General features: G+C 44.3%; 1 protein-coding gene across 2 annotated transcripts in view; it reads right to left on the bottom strand.

The window, feature by feature from the left end:
* Window positions 1–19,605, bottom strand: part of LOC124550982 (4-coumarate--CoA ligase 2-like) — a 272,580-nt gene that overhangs the window by 100,428 nt on the left and 152,547 nt on the right. For both annotated transcript variants that reach the window (XM_047125802.1, XM_047125803.1), the window contains exon 5: window positions 9,383–9,769. In XM_047125802.1, the coding sequence (XP_046981758.1) occupies window positions 9,383–9,769 (387 nt within the window). The remainder of the gene's footprint in view (window positions 1–9,382; window positions 9,770–19,605) is intronic.

The following is a 19,605-nucleotide window of genomic DNA, read 5'->3' as shown; positions in this document are numbered from 1 at the left end:
TCTACGCCGTATACCCAAACTACCATCACCTGTGTGCAGGCAGAATCTATTTTAATCGCTGAAGACAACGGCGTGCCATTCCATCTCCCAAGTGAACCTCTGATGGCTCCCGTCGAGCCAAGCACGTCTATGTTGTGGAAGACGGGCTATGGGTATGTGTGTAGTCCCACTGCTAATAACCAGTTCCCAACAGTCGCAAACCTCGTTGGATACTCGGAAAACTCGTATTTACTTTTCACTTCCGGTGTCAAAGTCCTTACTGAAATTTAAGTTCCCTTGTCTACAGCGCTATGTACAATATGGATCAAAAGTATCCGGACACCTGGCTGAAAATGACTTAGAAGTTCGTGGCGCCCTCCATCGCTAATGCGGGAATTCGATATGGTGTCGGCACACCCTTACAAGGAGACGGCACGACCGTGGGGTCGGGGCTTTGTCCGAAATTTTGTGTGGTGGAAGAGGACCCCTAACACCTCACGTGGTTTAAATATTAGGACGCACTACCCGGAAAATCCCGGGAAAAATCGATCCAAAGTTTCTTAGGTGCCTTATGAGTATAAAATATTAGGCCTAGATGTTTAGGCCTCGGAGTCTTACACTAGAGGTCTCGGGTTCGATTCCTCCTCCAGCACTTTTTTTTCATCTACTTCATTTTCTTTTGTTATTCCACCAATTATTCAGAAAGTTTCCCAAACCTACATTATCTTTAACAAATTTGTTACATTATTGAATAAAAATTATTTTCTTTTTGTCCAAAAACACAATTCATGGCGGTGGGTTTTCCATTTTTAATTGTAAATTATATGAGGGGAAACATTGGGTTTTTAATCAGAATAACAAAGTCGATTGGGAAACACTTAGTTTTTATACATATAATAATTATAAACAAGAACTGCCGGCCGGTGTGGCCGTGCGGTTCTAAGCGCTTCAGTTTGGAACCGCGTGACCGCTACGGTCGCAGGTTCGAATCTTGCCTCGGGCATGGATGTGTGTGATGTCCTTAGGTTAGTTAGGTTTAAGTAGTTCTAAGTTCTAGGGGACTGATGACCACAGAAGTTAAGTCCCATAGTGCTCAGAGCCATTTGAACCATTTTTTTTAAACAAGAACTGCAGTGGTAATTATCGTAAAAACAAACAAAGCAACAATTTTTGCGGCATCTTGCGCAACATATAAAGGCAGATTTTTTTTCAATCACAGGGCGTTTGCCATAAATCTGTACAAAAACATGCCCCATTAACATTTACGAAAATGTTTTGAGTTTCTGATAATTTTGAGGCAAACCAGGCATATTGAATCATGTCTCTGAATATTGGTGACGTTAATTGATGGTAAATTATAGAATGAAATTTTATACAATCTTCCCGGGAATTAATTTCACGATTCTTCTGTAACAATGCGCTGCAATTTTGCAAGCAACAGAAGAAAAAAAACGTGCCGGAGGAGGAATCGAACCCCAGACCTCTGGCGTAATGGTCCGAGCGCTAACCATGTAGGCCAGACGGCGTGTCGGCAGTAGACTAACATTTTATACTCATAAGGCACCTAAGAAACTTTGGATCGATTTTTCTGGGGATTTTCCGGTTAGTGCGTCCTAATATTTTAACCACGTGAGGTGTTAGGGGTCCTCTTTCACCACACAAAATTTCGGACAAATCCCGGACCCCACGGTCGTGCCGTCTCCTTGTTAGCCTTTACGACAATTTGCGGCTGATGCACTTCTCTGCAAAAAGATAGCAGCACCAGAAGACTGTGGAGGATCGGTGACACGTGCAGACACTGTCAGTTTATGCCGAATGCAAGTGGGCGTAACCGCACATGAATACATGAAGAAATACTTTGCTGTTGGATTACACCATTTGCGACAAATCACTAGAAATAGTAACTACTGTAACATGTCTGGCAGTAACCATCTGCATTGATCTAAAGTGGAATGACCACATAAAACAAAGTTCTAGGGAAAGCAACATTTGCTTACAAAATGTAAATAACGAAATAGAAATTCGTATTTGCTGAAAAAGAGTTTTACTTTACATACTATCCCACAAAACCATAAAACGTGAAATAAAAGCTAGTCCTGATTCAGACCTAAGGTTCCACTATCACCAGCAGAACTGTAGAAAACGTGGATAGTTCGATCTCTGTACCACGAATTTCTTTGAGGTTATTACTGTTGGCAACGTATGTCTGCACTGTAGAAAACGTGATTTGCCCGTTTGTTTGTAACATGAGTAGTTCTTTCACCAACAGATGGTTCCACTGTTAAAAACCCAACAGAGGCGTAAATTATTTATTTTCCACTTCTAAGATGGTGCAATACTCTAAAAGTCTAGAAAATACGTCGGCAGTGCAAAAAGTACAACGTTTGTATCGAATGACTAGGAGACAGTTCTGATTAAGAACATGATCAACAGCCGCCTGACTCAAATCAGTTACTGTAAGTCGGTATTCGCATTTTCAAGAAGAGTGGTAGGACAGGCGTAATAATTATAGCCCTATATCATTGACATAAGGATGTTGTAAAACTGTGCGACATACTTTATGCTCACGTATTGTGAGTTCTTTGAAGAACGAATATCTTCTCTATAAAAGTCTTCAGGTCCAGATTGTATACCGATTAGGTTCCTTTCAGATTACGCTGATACAATAGCTCCCTACTTAGCAATCATATACAACCGCTCGCTCACCGATAGATCTGTACCTGCAGAATGGAAAATTCCGCAGGTCGCACCAGTGTTTAAGAAGGGTAGTAGGAGTAATCCATCGAACTACAGACCAACATCATTGACGTCGGTTTGCAGTAGGGTTTTGGAGCATATACTGTATTCAAACATTATGAATCACCTCGAAGGGAACGATCTATTGACACGTAATCAGCATGGTTTCAGAAAACATCGTTCCTGTGCAACGCAGCTAGCTCTTAATTCGCACGAAGTAATGGCCGCTATCGACAGGGGACCTCAAGTTGATTCCGTATTTCTAGATTTCCGAAAAGTTTTTGACACCGTTCCTCACAAGCAACTTCTAATCAAGCTGCGGGCCTATGGGGTATCGTCTCAGTTGTGCGACTGGATTCGTGATTTCCTGTCAGGAAGGTCGCAGTTCGTAGTAATAGACGGAAAATCATCGAGTAAAACTGAAGTGATATCAGGTGTTCCCCAGGGAAGCGTCCTGGAACCTCTGCTGTTCCTGATCTATATAAATGACCTGGGTGACAATCTGAGCAGTTCTCATAGGTTGTTCGCAGATGATGCTGTAATTTACCGTCTAGTAAGGTAATCCGAAGACCAGTATTTAGAGAAGATTGCTGTATGGTGTGGCAGGTGGCAGTTGACGCTAAATAACGAAAACTGTGAGGTGATCCACACGAGTTCCAAAAGAAAAATAGTACAATTCTCAAGGCTGTCAATTCAACTAAGTACCTGAGTGTAAAAATTACGAACAACTTCAGTTGGAAAGACCACATAGACAATATTGTGGGGAAGGCGAGCCAAAGGTCGCGTTTCATTGGCGGGACACTTAGAAGATGCAACAAGTCCACTAAAGAGACAGCTTACACTACACTCGTTCGTCCTCTGTTAGAATATTGCTGCGCGGTGTGGGATCCTTACCAGGTGGGATTGACAGAGGACATCGAAAGGGTGCAAAAAAGGGCAGCTCGTTTTGTATTATCACGTAATAGGGGAAAGAGTGTGGCAGATATGATACGTGAGTTGGCATAGAAGTCATTAAAGCAAAAACGTTTTTCGTCGCGGTGAAATCTATTTACGAAATTTCAGTCACCAACTTTCTCTTCCGAATGCGAAAATATTTTGTTGAGCCCAAGCTATATAGGTAGGAATGATCATCAAAATAAAATAAGAGAAATCAGAGCTCGAACAGAAAGGTTTAGGTGTTCGTTTTTCCCGCGGGCTGTTCGGGAGTGGAATGGTTGGGACATAGTATGATTGTGGTTCGATGAACCCTCTGCCAAGCACTTAAATGTGAATTGCAGAGTAATCATGTAGATGTAGATGTAGAAAAACCAACATGGACAGAGATTTTGAGAAGCTTACGAGGTCCGACTGATAGAAGACTTGCGCGTTTCGTCACAGGAACTTTTTAGTCAGTGCGAGAGCTTTACGGAGAAGGCCTAAAAACTCCAGTGGCAGACATTACAAGAGAGGCATTGTGCATCCCCACGCTCTCTTGGCAAGCAGGAACACAGCCCCAGCTATGGTGCCCCCCTGCTGGCGGGTCTTCAACTGTCACGTGGAATCACGTCGCAAAAGTGCAAGTAAGGAAAGGATTGCTTATGCGAGGGATAACGTCATTTCATCCAAGCAGTAGGACGAAATACACGTAATCTCGTCCGATGTGAGCTGGCTTCAGCTGCACAAAAACACTACCAGAAGCTGTCCCGTATTTCTCTTCGCTGGATCACCATCTCTCATCGCCCGTAGGACGTGAATCTCGAATTTCCCTTCTTGATTTTGCAGCGATGGAATGACTAACAAGCAATCTGATCAGATACAGGACATCTTGAAACGAATGGTAAAACCGATGACATGAGAAAAGATGCAACGAGTCTCCAGAAGTCAGAGAGATAAAAGCCATGTGGTACTCACTGGTGTTGAGGTCAGAGAGCAAGGAGGAGCGTTCAATACATAACACTTATGTTCTCGCCCAATTTCGCTTGAACTTCCATCTGGGACGTCACTTCAGCGCCCATAGTTTCATGAACTTCCAATAGGTGGCAGCACCATATCTAGCCTTCAAAAAGGCTTCTGTAACGGAGAAGCATTCCAGGCAGAGAGCTGTCATTGAGTTCCTTTTGGTGGAAAGCCAGCCCATCGCAGATATCCATAGGCACTTGCAGAATGTCTAGGGAGAGCTGTCAGTGAAAAAAAGCACGGTGAGTCGTTGGACCCTCACGTCTGTCATTATCGCAACAAGGTCGTGCAGAACCTTCAATGTCTCTCTTGCTGGCCTGCCGCATACACCTGCGACTTCTGAAATGCTGGAACGTGGAGACACTCTCACTCGAGCCGATCGACAGATTAAAATTAAACACCTCGCTGATCGGTAGTGCTGACACACTCGTCCAGCGGTTGACCTACTCAAAGGTGCGTGCCCGCCTAACAGGAGACGATAGAGAGCAGCAAAAGACCATCTGCGCCGATCTGGTTGCGGCTTATGAATCTGATCTTGACAATTTTTGTCGAACGTCATTGCAAGCGATGAAACATGTGTTCATCACTTCTAACCAGAAACAAAACGGCATCTGGTGTGGCGTCACATCACCTCTCCACCGAGGAAAAAGATCAAAACCACACACTCAGCCAGTAAAACCATGGCGACGGTCTGCTGGGACTCTGAAGCTGTTACTCTGTTTGATGTCCTCCCTCACTGTGCAATGATGAAGTGTGAAGTGTATTGTGCTACCACCAGGAAAATCAAGAAACGTTCGTCGCCACAAAAATGCAAGCGAACTTCTTCTTCTCCATGAAAACTCAAGGCCTTACACAAGCTTCCTCATTCCTTATCTTATCAGTCCAACTAATTTTCGACATTCGTCTGTAGCACCACATCTCAAATGCTTCGATTCTGTTCTGTTCTGGTTTTCCTACAGTCCATGTTTCACATCAGTACAATGCTGTGCTCCAAATGTACACTCTCAGAAATTTATTCCTCAAAATTAAGGCCTATTTTTGATACTAGTAGACTTCTCTTGGCCAGGAATGCCCCCTTTGCCAGTACTGGGCTATTTTTGATGTCCTCCTCGCTCCGTCCGTCAGTGGTTATTTTTCTGCGTAGGCAGTAGAATTCCTTAACTTCATCTACTTCGTGACCCCTCAATTCTGACGGTAAGTTTCTTGCTGTTCTCATTTCTGCTACTACCGTCTGTCTTCGATTCACCCTCAATCGATACCCTTTACTCATTAGATTGTTCGTTCTATTCAGCAGATCATGTAATTCTTTTTCAATTTCACTCAGGACAGCAATGTCACCAGTGAATCGTATCACTGATATCTTTTCACCTTGATTTTTAATTCCACTCCAGAACCTTTCTTTTATTTGCTTCTTCGATGTACAAATTGAACAGTAGGGGCGAAAGACTACATTCCTGTGTCATACCCTTTTTAGAAAAACCTTCGTTTTTGGTCGTTCACTTTTATTATTCCCTCTTGGCTCTTGTACATATTGTATATTACTCGTCTCTCCCTATAGTTTACTCCTATTTGTGTCAGAATTCCGAACATCTTGCACCATTTTACACTGTCGAGCGCTTTTTCCAGGTCGACAAATCCTATCAACGTGTCTTGATTTTTCTTTAGTCTTGCTTCCATTATCAATCGCAACGTCAGAATTGTTTCTCTGGTGCCATTACCTTTTCTAAAGCCAAATTGATCGTCATGTAACACATCCTAAGTTTTCTTCCCAATTCTTCTGAATATCATTCTTGTGAGCAACTATGGATGCATGACCTGTTAAACTGGCTGTGCGATAATTCTCGCACTTGTCAGCTTTTGCAGTCTTCGGAATTGTGTAGATGATATTTTTCCGAAAGTCAGATGGTATGTCGCCAGACACATACATTCTACATACCAACGTGAATAGTTTTTGTTGCCACTTCCCCCAACGATTTTAGAAATTCTGGTGGAATCTTATCTATCCTTTCCGACTTATTTGATCTTAAGGCCTTCTGATTCTAATAATGGATCCCCTATCTCTTCTAAAAAGACTCATGTTTCTTCTTCTATCACATCAGACTAATCTTTCCCCTCATAGAGGCCTTCAATGTACTCTTCTCATCTATCCACTCTCTCCCTTGCACTTACAGTGCAATTTCCGTTGCACTCTTAATGTTACTACCCTTGCTTTTAAGTTCACCGAAGGTTATTTTTACTGTCCTATATCCTCAGTCAGTCCTTCTAACAATCATTTCTTTTCCCATTTCCTCACATTTTTCACGCAGCCATTTCATTTTAGCTTCCCTGCACTTCCTATTTATTTGATTCCTCAGCGACTTCAATTTCTGTATTCCTTAATTTCCCTCAACATTTTTGTACTTCCTTCTTTCATCGATTAACTGAAGTATTTCTTCTGTTATCCATGGTTTCTTCGCAGTTACTTTCTTTGCACCTATGTTTTTCTTTCCAACTTGTGCTATTGCTCTTTTTAAAGGTCCATTCCTCTTCAACTGTAGTGACTATTTAGCTACTCCTTATTGGTATAGTTCTGACACCATTTCATTGCGTATATATTCTTCCTGACTGGTCTCTTAAACTTCAACCTACTCTTCATCAATACTACATTGTGATCTATATTTGCACCTGGATACGCCTTGCAGTCCAGTTCCTGACTTTGGAAATCCTGCCTGACGACGATATAATCTAACTGAAATCTTCCCGTATCACCCCGCTTCTTCCAAGTACACCTCCTCCTCTTGTGATTCTTGACCAATGTATTCGCTATTACTAGCTGAAATTTATTACAGAACTCAGTCTTTCTCGTCTCTCATTCCTCTTCCCAAGCCCATATTCTCCTGTAAACTTTTCTTCTTCCCCTACAACAGCATTCCAGCCCCCAATGACTATTAGATTTTCATCTCCCTTTATGTATTGTATTACACTTTCAGTATTCTCACATGCTTTCTCTATCTCTTCATGTCTTCATCTTCATCTCTTCATCTTCACCTTGCGATGTTGTTTCGGTGTTGTTTCACTGTCTATTCTGATTAGAGCAATTATATCAGTGAACTTAGGCAACGTAGTCTACGGAGAACAGCGACCTGACGCTATATTTAAGTTAGACTGAAGAGTCAAACAAATATTATTGCGATCTTGACTGTTCATTCTAACTGAACTATCACTGAACTGTTCACAGTAACACACTCTCTGCCCCACCTTCCTATTCATAACGAATCCTACATCTGTTACGCCATTTTTCACTGTCGTTGATTTTACTCTATACTCATCTCACCAGAAATCCTTGTCTTCTTTCCATTTCACTTCACTGACCACTATTATATCTAGGTTCAGCCTTACATTTCCCTTTTCAGATTTTCTAACTTCCTTATCACGCTGAAACTTTTGACATTCCACGACCCGACTCATAGAACGTAATCCTTTCATTGGTTATTAAATTTTTTTCGCATGACCACCTCCCCTTCGGCAGTCCACTCCCAGAGATCCGAATGGGTGACTATTCTGGAATCATTTGCCAATGGAGAGATCATCATGTCACTTTTTCAATTACAGGCTACATGTCCTGCGGATACGCGTTTTGCCGGCCGAAGTGGCCGAGCGGTTCTAGGCGCTACTGTCAGGAACCGCGTGACCGTTACGGTCCCAGGTTCGACTCCTGCCTCGGGCATGGATGTGTGTGACGTGCTTAGGTTAGTTAGGTTTAAGTAGTTCTTAAGTTCTAGGGGACTGATGACCTCAGAAGTTAAGTCCCATAGTGCTCAGCCATTTGAACCATTTGATACGCGTTTTGTGTCTTTAATGCAGTGATTTCATTGCCTTCTACATACTCATGTCATTGAACATTATTGATTCTTCAGCCTTTAGGGGCAGTTTCCCAACCCAAGGACAAGAGAGTGCCCTGTTCTGTCTTCTCCTCAGTTTTCTTTAACAAGGCCATTGGCAGAATGAGGGTGACTTCTTATGACAGATATCTTCCGCCGCCAATGCTGGTTATTAACCAAAATTTAAGCAACGATGGGTTTGGAACCAGGGACCAAGAGCGTTTTAATTACTAATAAAGACGCTACCCCTAGACCATGGGCACTTCTGGAGTAGGGCACGAGCGACATCTCAGGAGTGTGGGACTCACCCGTGTTGAGGTCAGAGAGTTGGCTGTCAGGTTCTCTGACCTGCTGGAGGTTGTTCACAATGTTGCAGCTGGACAGGGCAAGTACATATTTCCATTGAAGCAGGGCACGGTGAAAACCTCACGAGGTAGCGCCAGTGTGGTAGTCACCAGTGTCGAGGTCAGAGAGCTGGATGGCAGGTTCTCTCGCCTGCTGGAGGTTGGCCAAAATGTTACGACTGGACAGCATGGCGCCCATGGGCAGAGTAGGGAATGAAAACATCTCGGGAGATAGGGGAAGTGTGGTACTCACTCGAGTCGAGTTCAGAGTACTGGATGGCAGGTTCTCTGGCCTACTGGAGGTTGGCCAAAATGTTACGACTGGACAGCATGACGTCCACGGGCAGAGAAGGGAATAAAAACATGTCGGGAGATAGGGGAAGTGTGGTACTCACCCGAGTCGAGTTCAGAGTACTGGATGGCTGGCCTGCTGGAGGTTGGCCAAAATGTTACGACTGGACAGCATGACGTCCAGGGCAGAGTAGGGAATAAAAACATCTCGGGAGATAGGGGCAGTGTGGTACTCACCGGAGTCGAGTTCAGAGTACTGGATGGCAGGTTCTCTGGCCTGCTGGAGGTTGGCCACGATGTTGCGGTTGGAGAGCATGACGCCCTTTGGCAGCCCTGTCGTGCCGCTGGAGTAGGGCATGATGAACACCTGGTCTGGGGAGGTGAGGGCGCCCGGCAGTTCGCCCTCGGGTGCGGCCCGCTGCACCAGCTGCTGGAAGTCCGCCGCGCCCTCGGGGGTGGCGCCAGGGTCTAGGGCAGTGCTGGAGGCGGCCGCTGACACAGTCACCAGCAGGCGTGGCGGGGGCAGGCCCGCCTCCTGGAAGGCGCGCACCACCGTGCCGTGGAGGGCCGGAGTCGTCACCGCTGCCGAGGGCCGACAGTCGCGCAGCTGTTTGGACAGCTCCTCTGTGGGCAGTCGTCGTACTGTTATCTCAGGTTAGGTCACTCGTCGAGACAGACTGACAAAAGCTTTTAAGCACCTGGAAAATACTGTCTGAGTTTAGTGCAGGTTAGTAGATACGTGTATTATGAAATGATGCAATCATCTTTGATGGCTAGAATGCCTACCACAATGCAGATTAAGTATTTTACCAGAGCTGAGTTGCCAGCCGTTGTGGCCGTGCGGTTCTAGGCGCTTCAGTCTGGAACCACGTGACCGCTACGGTTGCAGGTTAGAATCCTGCCTCAGGCATGGATGTGTGTGATATCCTTAGGTTAGTTAGGTTTAAGTAGTTCTAAGTTCTAGGGGACTGATGACCACAGATGTTAAGTCGCACAGTGCTCAGCCCCATTTGAACCATTTGTAGAGCTGAGTGGTTATGTGATGAGTGGGTGTTGTGTTCGATGCTTATTCTGCACTGGCTTTTATTCCTGTTGCTGATATTACAGAGTTGTTTCTGGGGACCGGCCAAGTCTAAGCCATTACCTGGATATGTTGGCCTAGTATAATGTGAGCCTGCCATTCTCCACAACCGGTTTATGCTGCCAAAACTGTAGTGTGGGCAGTGTTCAAATACGAGGAGCGTTCAATAAGAAATGCAACACTATCTTTCCGTTCAGTTTCTGTTGAAAAAAGTGCTGAATTTGTTATAGGACATCGTCAAACATTGTCATTTTATCCGCTATAGTTTCCTGACGTTCTGATAGGTGGTGGCGCTGTATGTCGGTTTCAAATAGTCTGCAACGGAGGTGCGTTCCAAGCACCCAAAACCAGAGCATTGCAGGTATTCATAGGGGCTTGCAGAATCACTACAGATATCTGGTAGTGAACAAAAGGCGTTGAGCGAGGCGACCCGTCCCATCTACCGCGTGCCGGCCGCCACACACAACTGTGACTTAGGAAATTGAAGAAACGAATTCATCGCATTCGTCGGCGCAAAATTGCAAAAGAAATTTTCGTTCTCCATGACAACACGAGGCCTCACGAAAGTCTGCGCACCCGAGAGGTCCTCACGAAACTTCATTGGACTGTTCTTCCTCATCCACCCTACAGCCCGGGTGTCGCACCTTCCGTCGTCCATATGTTTGGAGCAATGCAGGATGCATACCGCGGGAAGCAGTAGTCGATGAGGGTGATGTTATTCATGCAGCAAGACGCTGGGCTAAATGGCTCCGAGCAGTACGGGACTCAACTGCTGAGGTCATTAGTCCCCTAGAACTTAGAACTAGTTAAACCTAACTAACCTAAGGACATCACAAACATCCATGCCCGAGGCAGGATTCGAACCTGCGACCGTAGCGGTCTTGCGGTTCCAGACTGCAGCGCCTTTAACCGCACGGCCACTTTGGCCGGCTGCTATGGTCTGTATTGGCTCGAATGGTCACCTGCATTAGTGTTGCCACCCAGAGATTACACAATCTCGCCTGCCAGGGTATATGATGAGCAATCTCTGCACCGGATGGTTGATAAACACTGCGATGCACAGCGAAAACTGCAGTGTCCTTCTGTCAGACTTGACAAAGTACAAAAGCGGCACCATTGTGGGTTCAGCACACGGGTGGGTGGCCGAAATGGTGTATGCCCCCCGATATGTGGGCCGTTCTGATGTGACAGTGGTCCGAGATGTGAGCGAAACCACAAGTGTCGTCGAAGTCAGGCCACACCAAAGGAGGACTGCTCTACTGCGCATCAAGCACACTGTAGAGATGGGAAAATCCGACCGGTTAAAACCGATACCGGCATTTTAGTCCTGAATAACCGGTACTTTTCGATATTTCTTTCGTCTCGGTTATAACTGGGTTTTCATTCCTACTAATAACCGGGTAAAAAACCGAAATACCGATTAGCCATAAAATTTTTCGTTTTTAAATAAACCTTTTTTTATAGAATGATTAATTATTAAATACAGAAAATGATAAAAGTGATCAGTGCTGTGTTTATAACTAAGCCAATACAAACGAGCGACTATCCTGTGCAAGCTTCTTGATCTTCCAGTACTTACTGCAACCTGCATCCTTCTGAATCTACTTAGTGTATTCATCTCTTGGTCTCCCTCTACGATTTTTACCCTTCACGCTGCCCTCCAATGCTAAATTTGTGATCCCTTGATACCTCAGAACATGTCCTACCAACCGATCCCTTCTTCTTGTCAAGTTGTGTCACAAATTTCTCTTCTCCCCAATTCTATTCAATACCTCCTCATTAATTATGCGTTCTACCCATCTAATCTTCAGCATTTTTCTGTAGCACCACATTTCGAAAGCTTCTATTCTCTTCTTGTCCAAACTATTTATCGTCCATGTTTCACTTTCATACATGGCTACACTCCACACAAATACTTTCAGAAACGACTTTCTGACACATCTATACTCCATTTTAACAAATTTCCCTTCTTCAGAAAAGCTTTCCTTGCCATTGCCAGTCTACATTTTATATCCTCTCCACTTCGATCATCATCAGTTATTTTTCTCCCCAAATAGCAAAATTCCGTTACTACTTTAAGTGTCTCATTTCATAATCTAATTCCCTCAGCATCACCCGACTTAATTCGACTACATTCACTTATCCTCGTTCTGCTTTTGTTGATGTTCATCTTATACCCTCCTTTCAAGACACTGTCCATTCCGTTCAACCGCTCTTCCAAGTCCTTTGCTGTCTCTGACAATTACAATGTCATCGGCGAACATCAACTTTTTTATTTCTTCTCCTTGGACTTTAATACCTACTCCGAACTTTTCTTTTGTTTCCTTTACTGCTTGCTCAATATACAGATTGAATAACATCGGGGAGAGGCTACAACCCTGTCTCACTCCCTTCCCAACCACTGCTTCCCTTTCATGCCCCTCAACTCTTATAACTGCCATCTGGTTTCTGTACAAATTGTAAATAGCCTTTCGCTCCCTATATTTTACCCCTGCCACCTTCAGAACTTGAAAGACAGTATTCCAGTCAACATTGTCAAAAGCTTTCTCTAAGTCTGCAAATGCTAGAAACGTAGGTTTGCCTTTCCTTAATCTTCCTTCTAAGATACGTCGTAAGGTCTGTATTGCCTCACGTGTTCCAACATTTCTACGGAATCCAAACTGATCTTCGCCGAGGTCGGCTTCTGCCAGTTTTTCCATTCGTCTGTAAAGAATTCGTGATAGTATTTTGCAGACGTGACTGTCAACACCTGCTTTCCAGATTTGTCCCCGATAGAGCATACTGTGTGTGACACGAGCTCGAACGTCAGTTTCGTCCCATTTCCACTAACCACGATACCAAGAACTAGTTACAGCAGTTGTCTGTGTCCAGAGACAACACAACGATTTCATGTCGACCTTCCCAACCGAATGAGTGTATGCATACAGTCTAAATGGGTTGCAACGTCGTACTGATAAATGGGCAAATACTGTCAAGTCCTTGCTAAATCTAACTGGAGGTTTTAATTGCTACAGTAACATCACATACCCTCTCAAAGTTTGTTTTCGTTTCCTCTTCCCCATCTCGATACTTCACTTTTTTTCAAGCCGTGTAAATTACCTGGAGATAACGTTAGAAAATTTCTATGTTGCACTGTCACTGGAACCAGAGACAAACACTAAAATTCTACAAGAATCCATTCAGAGCGTTTAAATATCCGATGGGCAAATAATCCTAGCTGTGAGGAAACCTGGTGCAGGACTGATTATCGCGAAAGGATTCCGATAAAAGTGTAATTATTTCATGAAACAGGTTCTTTACCAATTTGTAACTATTGTTAACATCAATTTATCCACATTGAGCTCTCTGTGAACTGAATTGCACGAAGAAATACAGCAACCGGCCACTTTTTCCGGCTGCTGTATTTATTAAAATAAATAACTATTGCTGATTAATCTCTGATTCTTTAGAAGGTGACCACATCTTCGAAAACCTTCGCTATCTCCCCAAATTTTTCATTAATTACAAAGTTATTAAAAAATTTGCATTGGCAAATGAGTATTTAAATTTACCTTGAAATTAGCCCCACTTTTATGTCGAAGGTTGATAAGAAAAATACCGCTCAGAAAAGGAAATTGTTTGGAAGAATATTCGAATCATCGGCAAATCGCGTGAAGCGATGTGACGCAATCAGTGAAATGCATAGCGTGCGACACAGGCAGGCCGAACTGCGGGAAAGGACTCGAAGGTCGTGTCGAAAACAACCACAACGACCTCGGACGTCGCGAGCGGTGGATGTAAGCATGAACGTTGGGGAACGATACGCGAGTGCTGTAGACGCACTGAAATAGTGAAAAGTTTTCAGATACAATATGGAGGGCATACGACTGGTGTGACTACCGAGTAATACAATTCTCAAACAAGTTTTATTATAACAATCTGTTGCAATCAATGGTACTATTGTACGGCAACAGTTGGTGGCGAATAATAAAGAGAAAATAGTAAGTGATAACTGAGATGGAATAACTATAGGTCTCTTATTTCATTTGATCATTTACATACGAATCAACGTCAAGAAAAGGTGGAACACTCAAGCAGAGCTCAACATGCATCCAGGCAGTTTAATTTGCGTTGTTGGTAGTACACTTATAGAAGTAGTTAGTGATAGAGAAGGTGACCACTGCTTCATTTAACGGCTCTGACAGTATGGAGTATGGCAGTACCGTTCATATAGGCACAGTACTTCGGACTTGTGATGTGAAAGGTACACATGTACTTGGCGATAATCATAGCAAGAACCTCTTTAATTTGCGTCCAAAAATGGGATGTAGCGTATAGTCTAGGTAGGTACCAGCGAAAGTTTTTGAGTTAGTGATGGCACAGATGGAAACATGTTTGGTGACACTGCTTGTAACTCATATTAAATTTGGCAACTATGACAAGGCAGAAGTGTGTATTCTGGATACATACTGTCAATTTACATGGTGGGGGTGATGCAGATGCAGAAATACTTACTGGTAGTGATGGTGATCCCACTGTATTTGACACTCATGTCAGGACAGGGTCACATAGTCTGGATACATAGTGACAGTCCCTGGGGGTTGGTAGTCACACAGAAGCATTTGCTGATAGTGATAGCATTCTTCAGTTAATTTAAGGTGTTATATGATGCGTACATACTTGTGGAGTATGTGCAGTTGGTAATGGTTGAGACAGAAATGCACTGGGTGACAGTGATGGTGATGTTCACTTAATTTGCTATAACATCTAGACAGAATGGTTTAGTCTTGGTGCATTCCACTGGTGTACCTATGGGTATTGGTAGTATAGATAAAGTACTTTGTGACAGTGCTTAGGATACCCACTAAATTTGGCAAATGTGATGGGATTGAGAGGTAAAGTCTGGGTACTTGGGATTGATGGTGACAAATACACAGATCAATTTGGTGATAGTGAACAGGATACTCACTTCATTTGGGTACCTTGACAGGGCAGAGTGTTAGACTCTTGGTATATATGTCAGTGTACTTGGAGTTGGTGCTAATATGGATGTAGAAGCATTATAAACTGAAGAGTCAAAGAAACTGGTACACCTGCCTAATATCGTGTAGGGCCCTCACGGCCACGCAGAAGTGCCGCAACACGATGCGGCATGCACTCGACTAATGTCTGAAACAGTGATGGAAGGAACTGATACAATGAATCCTGCAGGGTTGTCCATAAATCTGTGGAGATCTCAGCTGAATGGCATGTTACAAGGCATCCCAGATATTTTCAATAATGCTCGTGTCCGCGGAGTTTTGTGACCAGTGGAGGTGTTTAAATTCAGAAGAGTGTTCCTGGAGCCATACTGTAGCAATTCTGGACGTATGTGGTGCCGCATTGTCCTGCTGGAAATGCCCAAGTCTCTCAGAATGTACAATGGACGTGAAAGGATGCAGGTGATCAGACAGGACGCTTGTACGTGTTACTAGTCAGAGTCTTATCTAGATGTATCAGGGGTCCCATATCACTCCAACTGCACATGCCCCACACCTTTACAGAGCCTCCAACAGCTTGAACATTCCCCACTGACATGCAGGTTCCATGGAATCATGAGGTTGTCTCTGTACTCGTACACGTCCATCCGTTCGATGCAATTAGAAATGAGACTCTTCCGGCCAGGCAACATGCTTACAGTCATCAACAATCCAGTGTCGGTGTTGATGGCCCCAGCAAGGCGTAAAGCTTTGTGTCGTGCAGTCGTGCAGGGTACTCGAGTGGGCCTTCAGACTGGAAAGCCCATATCGATGATGTTTCGTTGAATGGTTTGCACGCTGACACTTGCTGATGGCCCAGAACTGAAATCTGCAGCAATTTGCGGAAGGGTTCCACTTTTGTCACGGTGAATGATTCTCTTCATTCATCGTTGGTCCCGTTCTTGCAGGGTCTTTTTCTGGTCGCAGCGATGATGTTTAACCGGACTCCGGATGTCACTGTACACTCGTGAAATGGTCGTACGGGAAAATCCCTACTTCATCTCTACCTCGGAGATGCTGCGTCCCATCGCACCAAGTTGAAACTCACTTAAATCTTGATAATCTGCTATTGTAGCAGCAGTAACCGATCTAAAAACTGTGCCAGGCACCTGTCTTACGCAGGCGTTCATCTACATCTACATCTGCATTTACACTCCGCAAGCCACCCAACGGCGTGTGGCGGGGGGCACTTTACGTGCCACGGTCATTACCTCCCTTCCCTGTACCAGTCGCGTATGGTTCGCAGGAAGAACGACTGCCGGAAAGACTCCGTGCGCGCTCGAATCTCTCTAATTTTACATTCGTGATCTCCTCGGGAGGTATAAGCAGGGGGAAGCAATATATTCGATACATCATCCAGAAACGCACCCTCTCGAAACCTGGACAGCAAGCTACACCGCGATGCAGAGCGCCTCTCTTGCAGAGTCTGCCACTTGAGTTTGCTAAACTTCTCCGCAACGCTATCACGCTTACCAAATAACGACGTGACAAAACGCGCCACTCTTCCTTGGATCTTCTCTATTTCCTCCGTCAACCCGATCTGGTACGGATCCCACACTGATGAGCGATACTCAAGTATAGGTCGCTCGAGTGTTTTGTAAGCCACCTCCTTTGCTGATGGACTACATTTTCTAAGGGCTTTCCCAATGAATCTCAACCTGGTACGCGCCTTAGGAGGAGGAGATTAGTGTTTAACGTCCCATCGACAACGAGGTCATTAGAGACGGAGCGCAAGCTCGGGTGAGGGAAGTATGGGGAAGGAAATCAGCCGTGCCCGTTCAAAGGAACCATCCCGGCATTTGCCTGAATTGAGATAGGGAAATCACGGAAAACCTAAATCAGGATGGCCGGACGCGGGATTGAACCGTCGTCCTTCCGAATGCGAGTCCAGTGTGCTAACCACTGCGCCACCTCGCTCGGTTGGTACTCGCCTTACCAACAATTAATTTTATATGATCATTCCACTTCAAATCGTTCCGCACGCATAATCCCAGATATTTTACAGAAGTAACTGCTACCAGTGTTTGTTCCGCTATCATATAATCATACAATAAAGGATCCTTCTTTCAATGTATTCGCAATACATTACATTTGTAAGGGGTCAGTTGCCACTTCCTGTACCAAGTGAGTATCCGCTGCAGATCTTCCTGCCATTTCGCTGCAATTTTCTAATGCTGCAACTTCTCTGTAAACTACAGCATCATCCGCGAAAAGCCGCATCGAACTTCCGACATTATTTACTAGGTCATTTATATATATTGTGAAAAGCAATGGTCCCATTACACTCCCCTGTGGCACGCAAGAGGTTACTTTAACGTCTATAGACGTCTCTCCATTGGGAACAACATGCTGTGTTCTGTTTGGTAAAAACTCTTCAATCCAGCCACACAGCTGGTCTGATATTCCGTAGGCTCTTACTTTGTTTATCAGGCGACAGTGCGGAACTGTATCGAACACCTTCCGGAAGTCGAGGAAAAGAGCATATACCTGGGAGCCTGTCTCTAATATTTTCTAACTCTCATGAACAAATAAAGCGAGTTGGGTCTCACACGATCACTGTTTCCGAAATCCATGTTGATTCCTACAGAGTAGATTCTGGGTTTCCAGAAATGACATGATACGCGAGAACATGTTCTAAAATTCTACAACAGATCGGTGTCAGAGATATAGGTCTATAGTTTTGCGCATCTGCTCGACGACCCTTCTTGAAGACTGGGACTACCTACGCTCTTTTCCAATCATTTAGATCCTTCCGTTCCTCTAGAGATCTGCGGTACACGGCTGTTAGTAGGGGGGCAAGTTTTTTCGCGTACTCTGTGTAGAATCGAATTGGTATCCCGTCAGGTCCTGTGGACTTTCCTCTGTTGAGGACCGCAGCCGAGCGCAGCACCGTATTCTGTGTGTTTACATATTTCTGTGTTTGAATACACCAGTTTCTAAGGCGCTTCAGTGTATGATAATGGTGGAGACACATACGTAATTTGACAATCGTGATATAACAAGTTCGTGGGGGTACATACTGAAGATGCAGTTGTAGTCGGTGATAGTAGAGGTGTAGATGTACTGTAATATAGTGATGGAAACACTAGATTAATTTGGTGACCATGTTGTTGTTGTGGTCTTCAGTCCTGAGACTGGTTTGATGCATCTCTCCATGCTACTCTATCCTGTGCAAGCTTCTTCATCTCCCAGTACCTACTGCAGCCTACATCCTACTGAATCTGTTTAGTGTATTCATCTCTTGGTCTCCCTCTACGATTTTTACCCTCCACGCTGCCCTCCAATAATAAATTGGTGATCCCTTGATGCCTCAGAACATGTCCTACCAACCGATCCCTTGTTCTTGTCAAGTTGTGCCACAAACTCCTCTTCTCCCCAATCCTATTCAGTACCTCCTCATTAGTTATGTGTTCTACCCATCTAATCTTCAGCATTCTTCTATACCACCACATTTCGAAAGCTTCTATTCTCTTCTTGTCTAAACTATTTATCGTCCACGTTTCACTTCCATACAAGGCCACACTCCATACAAAAACTTTCAGAAACGACTTCCTGACAAATCTATGCTCGATGTTAACAAATTTCTCTTCTTCAGAAACGCTTTCCTTGCCATTGCCAGTCTACATTTTATATCCTCTCTCTATCGACCATCATCAGTTATTTTGCTCCCCAAATAGCAAAACTCCTTTACTACTTTATGTGTCTAATTTCCTAATCTAATTCCCTCAGCATCACCTGATTTAATTTGACTACATTCCATTATCCTCGATTTGCTTTTCTACATCTACATCTACATTGATACTCCGCAAGCCACCCAACGGTGTGTGGCGGAGGGCACTTTACGTGCCACTGTCATTACCTCCCTTTCCTGTTCCAGTCGCGTATGGTTCGCGGGAAGAACGACTGTCTGAAAGCCTCCGTGCGCGCTCTAATCTCTCTAATTTTACATTCGTGATCTCCTCGGGAGGTATAAGTAGGGGGAAGCAATATATTCGATACCTCATCCAGAAACGCACCCTCTCGAAACCTGGACAGCAAGCTACACCGCGATGCAGAGCGCCTCTCTTGCAGAATCTGCCACTTGAGTTTATTAAACATCTCCGTAACGCTATTACGGTTACCAAATAACCCGGTGACGAAACGCGCCGCTCTTCTTTGGATCTTTTCTATCTCCTCCGTCAACCCGACCTGGTACGGATCCCACACTGATGAGCAATACTCAAGTATAGGTCGAACGAGTGTTTTGTAAGCCACCTCCTTTGTTGATGGACTACATTTTCTAAGCACTCTCCCAATGAATCTCAACCTGGTACCCGCCTTACCAACAATTAATTTTATATGATCATTCCACTTCAAATCGTTCCGTACGCATACTCCCAGAT

This window comes from Schistocerca americana, chromosome 9 (assembly GCF_021461395.2).
Source record: "Schistocerca americana isolate TAMUIC-IGC-003095 chromosome 9, iqSchAmer2.1, whole genome shotgun sequence".
NCBI lineage: Eukaryota > Metazoa > Arthropoda > Insecta > Orthoptera > Acrididae > Schistocerca > Schistocerca americana.
Note: the sequence above shows the minus strand (reverse complement) of the source record. Positions and strands in the feature narration are given on the sequence as shown.